At 41.1% G+C, this 12,652-nt stretch overlaps 1 protein-coding gene across 12 annotated transcripts in view; it reads left to right on the plus strand.

Annotated features, from left to right (window-relative positions):
• The window catches only part of arhgap12b (Rho GTPase activating protein 12b), a 93,458-nt gene that overhangs the window by 60,439 nt on the left and 20,367 nt on the right, over positions 1–12,652 (plus strand). For all 12 annotated transcript variants that reach the window (XR_004896471.1, XM_035998088.1, XM_035998090.1 and 9 more), the window contains 4 exons: positions 5,569–5,841; positions 10,103–10,243; positions 10,455–10,535; positions 11,823–11,945. Coding sequence is in view for 11 of the 12 variants with exons in the window: in XM_035998088.1 (XP_035853981.1) it covers positions 5,569–5,841; positions 10,103–10,243; positions 10,455–10,535; positions 11,823–11,945 (618 nt within the window). In the remaining variant the exon portion in view is untranslated. The remainder of the gene's footprint in view (positions 1–5,568; positions 5,842–10,102; positions 10,244–10,454; positions 10,536–11,822; positions 11,946–12,652) is intronic.

A 12,652-nucleotide genomic window follows, 5' to 3' on the forward strand; every position in this document is an offset into this window, starting at 1 on the left:
AAGGAAACTTGCTGTAGCAAGAGCAGAGTGTGGGATCTTCCTTTTTTCAAGACTAAATTGATTCTAATACCAAAAAGTTAAATTCTCATGTGCAATTTATATATTTAAAGATCGATACTTGGCGTCTGTGTATTGATACAGTATTGCCACAGAAAATATCGTGACACTATGCTGTATTGATTTCCCCCCCCCACCCCTAACAGACAATGCCACAAACCTAGACAGAGAGGCACTGGAAGAGGTGGACATGTTTACATACCTGGGAAGGGTTGTTGGGAAGGACGGAGGCACCCCCCCGTCTGTCGCAAGCAGTGATGACGCAGTGATTAGTGACGATTCTCTCCGACCAATCAGGAGTCTGCAGGTTTTCACGGTACCTTTTGGTATCGCCTCAGCTTGCTTGGAACCTCGGCGGAGGTGATACTAAAAAATGTACCTGTTGGCAGGTACCAGCGACTTTTTTTCATAATGGAAAACCAAAAAAGACGAGTAGAGGCAAGTCGAGCAGGTACCATGTAATGGGAAAACGCCATTAGACAAATTTGGAGTTCAAAACACATCTCCACAAAAAATCTAATCTGCATCTTCAACTCAAATGTTGAATCAGTTTTATTTCACGGGGCAGAAACATGGAGAACCACAAAAGCAACAGGCAAACTCCAGACCTTCGAAAAACAGATGCTTATGAAATATCCTGGGAATCTACTGGCCAAACACAATAACTAATGAAGAAATCTTAATCTTAAATCAAACGCAGGAAATGGGGCTGGATAGGGCATACCCTGAGGAAACCTCCATTGAGCACGACCAGACAGGCCTTAACCTGGAACCCACAAGGGGGAAAAAAAGCCAGGAAGACCCAGAGACAACTGGAGAAGAGCTGTGGAGGCAGAACTCCAACAAACAACATCATCCTGGAAGGAAGCAGAGAAGACCGCTCAACACCGAACCAGCTGGAGAAAGTTCATGAATGACCTATGCATCCCAAAGAGCCAAATAGGTTGAAAAGAGACTCATGAAGAATCTGCTCCATAGTAGTGCTGAACGATTTGGGGAAAAATTGTAATTGCAATTTTTCTGCCAGATATTGCAATTACGATTCCATTTGCGATTATTATTTTCTTAAAGTTCAATATTCACATTGTGTTACAGATACATGTCATGGAACATTATAACATGAGACACAATCAAAACTGCTCTATATTCTAATACAATGATGAGAACATAGATATTAGAACATAGAACAGTCAAACACAAAACATTTATCAAAAAAGCTAAAGTTATAATAATAATAAAAACAATTCCAATAAAAAATACTAGTACTTTCTTATAAAAGTGAAATGTCTGATCTGCCTCAGTTCAACAGCAGCATCTACATATTACACCTTCTACATTCATCTTAAATAAAGTAATAAAAATGAAATGAAAAATCCACTGAAAGACGGGCCATTTCTGTTAACAACCTGTGATATGTAACATTATTCCAGCATTTGTCTTGTGAAAAAAACGTAAATATAATGATAAAAAGAGGAATAAAAATGTTCAACCAAATGTTACACCAAACATTCAATTTATTAGATTAATCGTGTAGCCCTACTCCATAGTGCTACGAGAGGTCCAAAACTGCACAGAAGGGAACCTTTTAATCGGAATCGAAAATCGTATGTATCGTGATTTTTTTTTTTTTTTTCTTTTTTTTTTTTTGCGACGATTCTTTTCCCTAGAATCGATATTTTTAGGGCCCCAGTGCCAACTATGGCAGTGGCCCTATTGAAACTGAAGGAATTATTTATTTATTAATTTTGTAATGATTGACCAAAATATTTTCTGTTTAAACAGTACCGCTGACTGCGACTTCATCATATTAGTTTCCAGTAAAACAGACCGAAAGCAGAAAATCCATCTTATGTTCTTCTTTACAAATGGAATAAATGTCAGACTGACTGACTGACATGGGATGTGCATTCTTCTTAGAAAACAATTAGTTTTTAAAAAATGTCTCCTGATATATTGTCTCCAGAAGTGTATTATTCCACCTTTGTTTTTGTTAAAGAAGGAAAAGAAAACCGCATTGAATCGCAATACAAATCCAGTCGGCGCCCATGTATCGTGAAAGAATCGGATCGGGACAAAAGCATATCGTCCCAGCCCTACCGAGTTGCATTATGTGAAGTGTTTGATCGAGGGTTTTTGGATTTGATCCATAAAAGTCAACATAACTCTGCGTCTGCTGTTTTGCTTTTGACCATTCTTTTATAAATTGGTCTCATGCCATCTTCTAACTTTCTGTGGGGGCAATACCAAATAGCTAAACAACCTCTTTAAGTACAGTTCAAGACATACTACCTGTAAAGGCACCATGAATAATATGAGGTTAAATGTTTGACATGTGCAGTATGCATGTTAACAGTGGGCCTCTGCTCCTCTGCACAGTAATAGGCCGTGTGCACACTCCACACTTTGTCAGAAATGATTGGTAAATTACTGTGTGAATGAAAGTGGAGACCTCAGGAAAAGGTTTTAGTTTAACTTCTGTCAAAATGGACGTTAAAGCTTGTTAATTAGTTCTCCACTGGATGCAGTTTGGTTTGACCCCAGCCTCACACTCAGGCCACACTCAATCATCTGCATATAGACTTGATCTTTACCGCATTATTCCCTAAAAAAAACAAACCCAATTAAAGCTGCAGCACACTGGCTCCATTCTAGTTGGAACTGAGTCTGAACCCAAGTTCAGCCAAACCGTCATCTGTCAGCGGTTTGCCGCCATGCTCAAGCACTTGCTGTGTGTTGGACTGAAACCGAGAAACAGTGGGTACATCTAACTGAAAACAGCAGGACACCGCTGAATCCTTTTTTTCTGCTCCCGCATGTGTGCAGGAAATTAAATAATCATTTCTCTGAAAAATATTCCTGTTATTCCAAGACCGGCAGGAAGTCCCATCTGTGTCCTGAGAACAGTTCAAACCCTCTGACTGAAGTGTATCCCCACATTCCTCACCTGTAACAAACCGAGTGGAGAGGTGCGGTGCTGGCACAGCCTCTGATATCGGAGTTCTTTTTCTGGTCGGCCATTTATCTGCTCTGTCTTCTACTGAATGTTTGGGTGCTGGATCTCCTCCAGAGAGCCACAAAGCTGGCATTAGTCTCAGAGACTCAGCTCTGCTCCAAAATATTTTTTCAGAAGCCCTCAGAACAACGTCAAATGCTCTGAGCTGTAGCCATGGTAACCTAGCTTTCTGGCTTCTGTGGATTGACATTTCGGATGCTGCCAAGTTTTCAAAGACCACTTTTGAAACTGTCTTTGTGTGTCTGCACTGACACTGCGGAGCCACATTTGTGATTAAGTTTATGGCGTTGCCTGATGTCAGTTGTTGTCACTTAAAAAGAAAACTGCAGCAAGTCTAGTAGGGATGGGGGGGAAAATCGAAGATCGAATGTGTTTTTAAATAGATTTTTTTCCCTAGGTGGAACGTCAAGGATAATTTTAACTAACCTTTTTATGCAATTGTAAGCATTATTTATTGCAACATGTGTCCTGTCAGAATAATACTGAATCTACGATGTGCTCACTGGTAGCAGGTCTTTGTCAGGGAAATGGACACATTTCTTATCTTTTAGTTTAGATGGGATTATAGACACAATGCAACATCAGCCTACAAGGCCAATCAAATACACGCGAGCACACATTTCTGGTAGGTTACCACATTCACCTTGTGGTCGTCGTGACAAAAGATAAATCATTGACTAAAATCCTGTCCGAGTATTATAAATGGTTGTCTAGTGTATTTTTTATAAATTTTTTATAGACCAAACAACTTATCAATTAATCGAGAAAAATACTCGCCAGATTAATCGACAATGAAAATAATTAGTTGCAGCCCTAATGCTAATACCAGTAGCCCATTATGTTCATTGTGTTAGTCTCTGGTCTCCAAGTAGACAGATAAATGTTTATGTAACTATGTTGAATCCATCTGTTTTGCAGACCTGATTAGAATCGGACTGGTATGGTTTTAAAGTATCTGCAAGCCGCATGTGATTTGATAAGCAGCTGCATCCTGCCGTGCAGCCTGTCAGAGGGACTCATAACTCACTGCCTCACCTTCATGCTCTTAGAAAGAGAAGTTGGCTTTACTGTATGTACAGCAGGGCTGTTGCTTTACAGCTACAAGTGCATGTTTGTGATTTTTAACTGCAACAAACAGCACAGCTTGTTGCATTCAATAGTCCAGTCCAGGATATGAGAGCTGTTGGTTTCTGTGCTGGACAGGACCAACATTACAGATAGTTAGATCTCAGCAGACTCTGGAGTCATTTCAGGGCTTCTTCTGCTTATGGAATTCCTGGAATATCATTGCCTGTTCAGAGGAAAATTAGGACACTCATAAAGTCTCTAGCTATGTTGGAAACCATTCCCTATCACGGAAACTGTGCGCTATATGGTGTGTTCGCTATTTTGTAGTGGTGTTTGAATTCTCTGAGGTTAATTTCATTCACCATATAGTCCAGTGTACATATGATGTACCCTACTACTACTCCTGTATACCACAATGCAAAGCGGTCGTGTTTTCCCGGAGAAGAAGAAGCAGACGCACCTGTGAAAACTGAAAAGGAAAAATGGACTTTCCTTTCTAAACAGTGGAAATGTAACATGCAACATATATACAACCTTTTACTCTCTTCCTGAGTGCTCTTCCTGGGGGGGGGGGGGGGGAAAGAGACATGCAGGAAATCATCACAGGTCGGATTCAAACCCTGGACCTCTGCATCGAGGCATAAACCTCTCAGTATATGTGCGCCTGCTCTACCACTGAGCCAACCTGGCCGCACATTTAGCTGACGCTTTTATCCAAAGCGACTTCCAATTAAGTGTATATATAGTTCACTATTTAATAAACACTATATAGGGAATATTAAGTGAGTGATTGAGGGAACGGGGTCGAACACAGCTTCTGTAGAAGTTAAGTAGAATGTTTAGATCTTAAAGAGCCCCTATTATACACCTTTTCAGCCTCATATTTGTATACTTGGGGTCTCCTAGAATAGGTTTACATGTTTTGATGTTCAAAAAACATATTATGTTTCTCTTACTGCCGATTGCTGCACTGCCTCCACCTGAAACGCTCCGTCTGAGCTCTTGGTCCGCCTTCCTGAAAAGCCCAGTCTGCTCTGATTGGTCAGCTGGCCCACTCTGTTGTGATTGGTCAACCAAATTCAAACAAGCCACTGGGCGGACTGTGCTTGCTCAGGCAGCACCAATGGGCAGCCCAGATGTAAAAACTGGGCTGGCTTTCTCAATCAATGACATCACTAATTGATGAATTTCAAACAGGAATGTGGGCGAGGCGTTTTCAGGCAGTTGAGAAAAAGTGCTGTCCGTGGGAGAGAAAGCTCTATTTAGAGTGAAATGTGTTTTTTGTACTTCATACATCTATTACATACACACACAAACATTATACAACACACTAAAAGGTGGGGAAAATCCAAAAAAGCATAATAAGGGCTTTTAAAATAAAATGTTGTTAATGATCTGACCTCCTCTTCTTCTCTCCTTTCCTCCACCAGACAACATCACCTACAGGTCCGGGCCGGTCCGACTCGCCGGTCTACACCAACCTGCAGGAGCTGAAGATCTCTCAGTCCAGCTTGCCGCCCGTCCCCTCCAGCTCCCCGCTCCACATCTTGGGCGACTGGGAGACCCACAAAGACCTGAGTGGCAGGCATTTCTATTACAACCGCGCCAGCGGAGAGCGGACCTGGAAGCCCCCGCGCACCAGGGACGCCAGCAGCAGCACCAGCAGTATCCGAGGAGACAGCCAGGGCACAGCGGAGAGTGAGGTGAGGGATGCTTAAACCAGCTCAAGCCATTTCTTTATCTTGCATGGTATATAAACCATAAAAAGTCTCAAGTTTAATTGTGAGACTGTGTGACTTCTGTTTAAAGGGAACCTATTATGCTTTTCTGTATTTTCTGTCATTATCTATAATGTTACAATGTCATATTTTCATGTTAAACGTGGCCAGAGCTTCAAATAACAAGGTATTTCAGAGAAATCCCCGTGAGCAAAAGATTTCCCAATGTTCTGAGCCTTCAATAGTTTTTGTAATCTTGGCTGCCCTTGTTATTAATTTCTCCCCACATTACTGCTAAAACATATCCGGTAGGGCTAAATGATTTGGGGAAAAAATCTAATTGCGTTTTTTCTGCCAGATATTGTGATTACGATTTGATTTGTGATTTTTTTTTTTTTCCTAAAAGTTTAGCTAAAGTTCAATACTCATTGTGTAACAGATACAAGATCAACATGTCATGGAGCATTATAACATGAGACACCATCAAAACTGCTCTATATTCTAATACAAGGATGAGAACATAGATATGAATTGCCAGCAAGTGTTTTTCTTTTAATAAGCATGGAACAGTGAACAGTCAAACACAGAACATTTATCACAAAAGCTAAAGTTATAATAATAGAAAACAATTCCAATAAAAAGATATCAGTACTTCCTGTAAAGTGAAATGTCTGACCTGCCTCAGTTCAATAGCAGCATCTACATATTACTGCTTCTACCATCAGGTTCAATAAATTATGATAATTTGATTAATCACGGTCTTCACGGTTAGCTAATCGCATTCTTTCAAATCTGGATTTCGATTTGAAAACGATTCAGCGTTCAGCTTTTGATGCTAGAAGGTGCTGCTTCATTCCATTACAATCTAATACTAACTACAAGTGGCTGCATGCTAACGCCAGGGACACTTGTAATCTTGGCTGCTAATGTTGTTTAAATTTCTCCCCAATTTCGGGTCACATTACTGCTGGAACATGTCCGGTTGTGTAGTATTTGGTTTAGAAGCCTTTATTGGTGATTTTTCACGGTACAAAGTCCAAAAGTTGGACAGCAGCAGAGATTCCAGAGACAAAATAAAGTGTTTTTTGACTATTAAAGCATGTAAACATGTTCTAGTACAAACACAAAATACAACTATCAATCTGAAAACCGTATATAATAGGTCTCCTTTAAAAGCTGTTGGGCAAAATTGGGCAGCATGAGCAAAGCATGCACAAAACTGCAACACAATTCATTCTTTTAGACCACGTGTCAAACTCAACCCCGCCCTCGAAGGTTTTGATCCGGCCCGCATATCAATTTACGTCCACAATAAACTCTGGCCCACCTAGTTGTGCACTAAAACAAAAACATGGAAAACTGTTTTTCAAACTGCAACTACACAACACTTTGAGCAGAATTTGGTAGATTTGCCGACTTTGAGAGAGAAAGTTTTCGTTTTCAAGCTGGGAAACCGGTTTGTGTGAGTCAGCTTTTAAAATATAATTTTAGTTTTGCTTGATTTGCTAAACTCTAAGATGGCCGAGGAACTTTTTTAGGGCTTTATGTCGATCAAACTAAGTGAGAAAGCTATATGAGACATGGAATAATACAGTCAAAGATATTTAACTTTTTCAAAAACGAAAGCATGATGTGATTCTCATTTTCCAGTGTGGCCCTACATGACGTTGAGTTTGACACCCCTGTTTTAGATCACATGAAACACAGGATTCAGGTATTTAGTTAGTATGTGAGGAAAATTCAAAGCTGTTGCCACAGTTGTGGAGGACATTAACAGTCTGTACATGGACTCCCTGGCAGTCGGTCTTAAATCAACAGGCTGTGGTGAAGGTGTGGTGGACCTCAAAGGACTGTTTCAATGGAGTTGTGGTTACTGAAGGTAGGGAAACAAGAGTGCCTTTGATATGGGGAAGTCATGGTTTCCTGATTGTAGTTTTCTGCCTAACTATCCAACACTGCCCCCATGGGGAGGTTTGGTTTATTGCAGTATTTTGTTAAGGAGAGTAAAGTTGGCTAATGGAATATCACGGCTGAATTGATAGATTGAGTCAATCAACAGAAAAAGAATCAACATACATTTTGAAATTTGATTAATTGTGCATGCTGGTTCCAGCCTCTCAAATGTGAGGATTTGCTGTTTTTTTTCTGTTTTCTATCATTTGTAATAATCATTTGTAGCTGTCCTTATTACTACAAACGCGTCATTGTGTAAGCAACATTTGAATGCTGAAGCTGGTCGAGGTGGAACTATTTTTAAGGGAATAGTCTGACGATGAGAATTATACCTCTCTTATACCTCTTATACCTCGATATCGTGATATGAGACTAGATATCGTCTTAGATTTTGGATATCGTCATATGACAAGTGTAATCTTTTCCTGTTTTTAAAGGCTGCATTACAGTAAAGTAATGTCATTTTCTGAACTTACCAGACTGTTCTAGCTGCTCTATTATTTACCTTTACCCACTAAGTCATTAAATCATTTCTGGAGATTATTCATCAAAAATCTCATTGTGTAAATAACATTTTGTTAAAGCACCAATAGTCAGCCATACAATATCGTCACAATATTGACATCTAGGTATTTGGTCAAGAATATCGTGATATTTGATTTTCTCCATATCGCCCAGCCCTATATCTGACCCATGTTCAACCCTTCTTTTGTCAATTCAAACCAAGCCAGTCAACACAGGCTGGTCCCTGGTCATGACAACTTAAGACAGGGTCACAACCCGGGAGCGATGCTTATCAATTACCTCACATGGTGGAAATGGGCGGGGTTCACACGTCATATTCAGTTACATCACGTGCTGGAAATGGGCAGGGTTTATACGTCATAATAGGCTGGTTGGAGATGAGCCAGGTCCGCGCAGAATCGATCGCTGGCGATCGCTATCCGTTGTATGCCGGTTAGATTTGTGTCCGACTTGATCCCGACTTGCTCTGATGTCATGCGCACGTGGGCAACGGTAACCTCACGAGATCAAGGCGGCCGCAGGTTTGAGACGCAGGCAGCGCAGTTGCTTTTCACCGACTGCAAGACCCAGGCGGACCCAGGGCATGATGGGAAACACCTGTCCCTCAGCTGATTGGTTCGGAATCGACTCAACATGATGACGTTTCATATAAACGTTATTTTTTTAATATATATTTGTCTGATTTGAAGGTTTATTCTGTACAGAGCACATGTAGTGTGGCTGATGGTGACGTTTAGAAGTCAGAGAGACTAAATCTGTTCAGATTAGGGATCATCTACAGTCTGTTGTTGATTAACATCAGCAGCAGATCACATGTAGAGCATTTTAACAGCTACTTTGTCTTAATAAAAACAACTGGAGACTGTGTACAAGCTGATATATGGGTCTGATGACATTTTAATTAATTGGAATCGGACATAACGGGATGTGAGTGTTTCTGTGACTTCCTGTTCAGCCTGAAGGCTGCTGGAAACGGCTGGGAACTATCCGACTTGACCACGGGTTTACACGTCATATTCAGTGCTCAGCTAAGTTGTCACATACTCCAGTCCAGCTGAGAGAGAGATACATTTTTTATTTTCTGATCTTTTCACAGCGATTACATTTTAAAGCACAAATGAATAGCCAACACACACCCAGTCAACAGGTGATTTTGTGGAGACAGACGCTCTTATAGTTTCATTCTCCTCCTCTGCATTTCATTCATTGCAGGTGCAGCAGTACACAAGGATGTAGGCTACTCTAGTATCAATTTATAACCATTTAGGGCAAGGCCGAGGGGAGAACATTTCTCCTCATGCATATACCTATACTACATTCATGTTTACATTCAGCTTATTCATTTGCAATGATTGTCTTACACTGTTTGATATGACCTTATTATTTCACATTTTATTGTGTTATATTGTAATTCATTGCACTATTTTATGTCTTATGTCGTATAACGTTCTCGTTTATTTTTTTACTTGTGATTTTCTACAAACTTAAGTAGCATTGTTGGAGGGAGCCTGACACCCAATATTTTCATTGGCAATGACTGCTTCTGTAATTGTTCATGTACATGTACATTTGACAATAAATAATATGAAACTTGAAACAGTGTAACGTTCCTGCTGAGGTAGTTGGCAAACCCGCTCCATCGCACTCAATACTCAAGTAAAGCAGACGGGTTGTAATGTCTCCATGGGTATATTTGTTGTGTCTGCTAATGAACCACCTGTAAACCTGTATCAATGAGCCCTCCGTCTCTTTTTTTTGTCCTCCGCAGCCGCTGTCCTCCGAGGAAAACTGTCACAGCACCAACTCGAGTCAGTCTGACAGCCAGTACGGGTCCTCCCCGAGAGGCTGGTCTGAGGAGCTGGATGAACATGGACACACTCTCTACGTCTCTGAATACACACAGGAGAAGGTGCGCTCTATTGATTAACCAGCCAACTCGATCACAGTCGTCCAGGGGGCGTGTCTTTGATACTTTAATTTCAACTTCTGCATGTTACGTTAAATTCATCCCTGCAAAAAGAAGACAAAGTTCATTCATTCCCCCAAGAGGGATTTACGTGTTAACACTGTGTTGTTAGATTTCTTTTTTCTTGAATCCTGACTAGTGTTTTTGTTCACAGTGGATCAAACATGTGGATGAACAAGGTCGGCCCTACTACTACAGCGCCGATGGATCCAGGTCAGAATGGGAACTGCCCAAGGTAAGATTATTCTATGAAGATATTAAGTGCTTTACATAAGTGTAAACATACTAAACAAATAACACCGCAAATTTGAGAGGTTTTAAAAAGAGTGAGAGAAAAATAAAAAGCATCAAAGTTTAGGAATGACCAAGACAAAACAAAACTCCCACATTAAATAAGAAGACTACTTATCTGTAAATTATCCTACAAGCATTAGCTGTCCATGTGCCTTGTCTTCTCTATCTATTATACTTCATTTAAAAGTATAATATGCAGTATTTTACTATAAAAAAAAAACAATGTATAGACCAGGGGTCGGAACCCTTTTTAATATGCAGTGCCATTTTAAAATGTTCTTTGTTCATCAGTGTGCCAAATCAGCATTAAGCCTGCCAACATCTCCTGAGCTCGCTCAGGCAGTGTTATTTTTTTTTAGACAACGAGTACTAACCAATCGGAGGCAGTAGGGCGGCTCCGCTACCTAAGGATGGGGAGAAAGATAATCAAACTACCATAAATAACAGGCTATGCTCCTGTCAATGGTTGTGAAAGAGTTAATTTGGCATGCGGATCAGAACATTTTCAAAAAACACTTTTGCACAACTTTTGCTAGTGTGCCATTGGTTGATCTAACAGGAGTCAATGTTGGCGTGGCTAAGGTTGCTGACCCCTGCTATAGACTAATACAAAAGTGATCCCCCTCAATCATCACGTACGACCCACTGGAAGTGCGTGGTGGCGTCTATATCTGCAGAGACTCTGCCTGGAATTACTCTTCTTATTTTTTTTCTGAGTGTGGGATGTTTAGGGGCGTCAGAAAAGAGCCTCGAGTGGGTGTGTCACCCCCAGCCAATAGCAGCGCGCAGCAGGGCGTGCAGCCCAGTCTCATTCCCAGGTAGTGCCGCTTTGTCACGCCCCTCTGTGTTTAACTAACAGACACAGACAGGATGAAGCTCTGCATTCACACATGCTCCTGTTATTGTGGGGGATAAGTGTCCGGCGAGCTCACGCACGAGCCAAGTTTGAGTTGAGTTGACTATTACAGGCACTTTACCTACTAATCTGGAGATCAGATCAGAATGCAGCACTCCATTCTCACAGTGTATGGACAGTAGTGCAGACATGGATACATTCAGTGGAGCAGTGGAGCGTTGAAGAAGATGCCTGGGCTATAAGAGAAGTCCCTTTGTCCAATGGTGCTGTGGACGGTAAAAAGAGAGGTAGGGGAGAAGGAAGATACTGCAGGGTGTGCTAGAAGAACTCTGTGGTGTTTAAACCTATAGCTCTCATCTCTTGTCTCTGCAGTACAACATGTCCCCTCAGTCCGGCGAGGTTCCCAAGAGTCGCAGTCTGGAGAGGAAGCAGCAGGATCCCATCGTCCTCACCAAGTGGAGACACAGCACCTACGTCTTAGACCTCAACGACAAGGTAAGACAACGAAGACGGCAGGATAGAAAAGGCCAGGACTAGTGAGGTTACACGGACTGTTGGGTCTGGTTGGTGTGGAAACGGGCACTCTTGTTGCTGCAGGTTTTCTGGCAGGCTTTTCGTCTGCTCTTTCCATTACCTGTCTTATTAGCAGTGAGTGTAATCCCTGTGCACTAATGACGCTTTCAGCTTCAGTTTCAGAGAAACAGGCTTACAATGGATAAACCGGTCTCTCTAATTTTGGAACCTTGACAAAGGATGGTATTATTCTAGGTATATAGGTCTTACTTACATGTGTATTAAGCAAACATGTTGTGAATGTTATCAGACAGTGAAACACCACTTTAGGTTTCTGTTTTGCATAAATCCCAGCTAGTTTCTGTACAGATTGAGGTTGCACAGAGCAAGGTAATCCTTTACAGCAGACGTGATGTCTTAAAAGAGAGCTGTAGTGTAAGGATTGTGCTCCTGCGAAGTTGTGGACTTTAGGAGAGACAAATCATAAAAGAATTGAAGCAGCAGAGGCTGAGATATCCTTCTACTTTTAGTCCCTGGTATGAGTCAAGATCCAGAAACATTGGATAGTATACTACATTTTCAAACGCAACCAGTCGTTAACTGTAAAACAACAAAACAATAGTTGGATGTCGGAGATAATACAAGGTAGGAAAAGGTAATCAAGCTAAATGTGCATGAAGTAGTTTGTA

The sequence above is a fragment of the Sander lucioperca genome, chromosome 23, assembly GCF_008315115.2.
Source record: "Sander lucioperca isolate FBNREF2018 chromosome 23, SLUC_FBN_1.2, whole genome shotgun sequence".
Classification (NCBI taxonomy): domain Eukaryota; kingdom Metazoa; phylum Chordata; class Actinopteri; order Perciformes; family Percidae; genus Sander; species Sander lucioperca.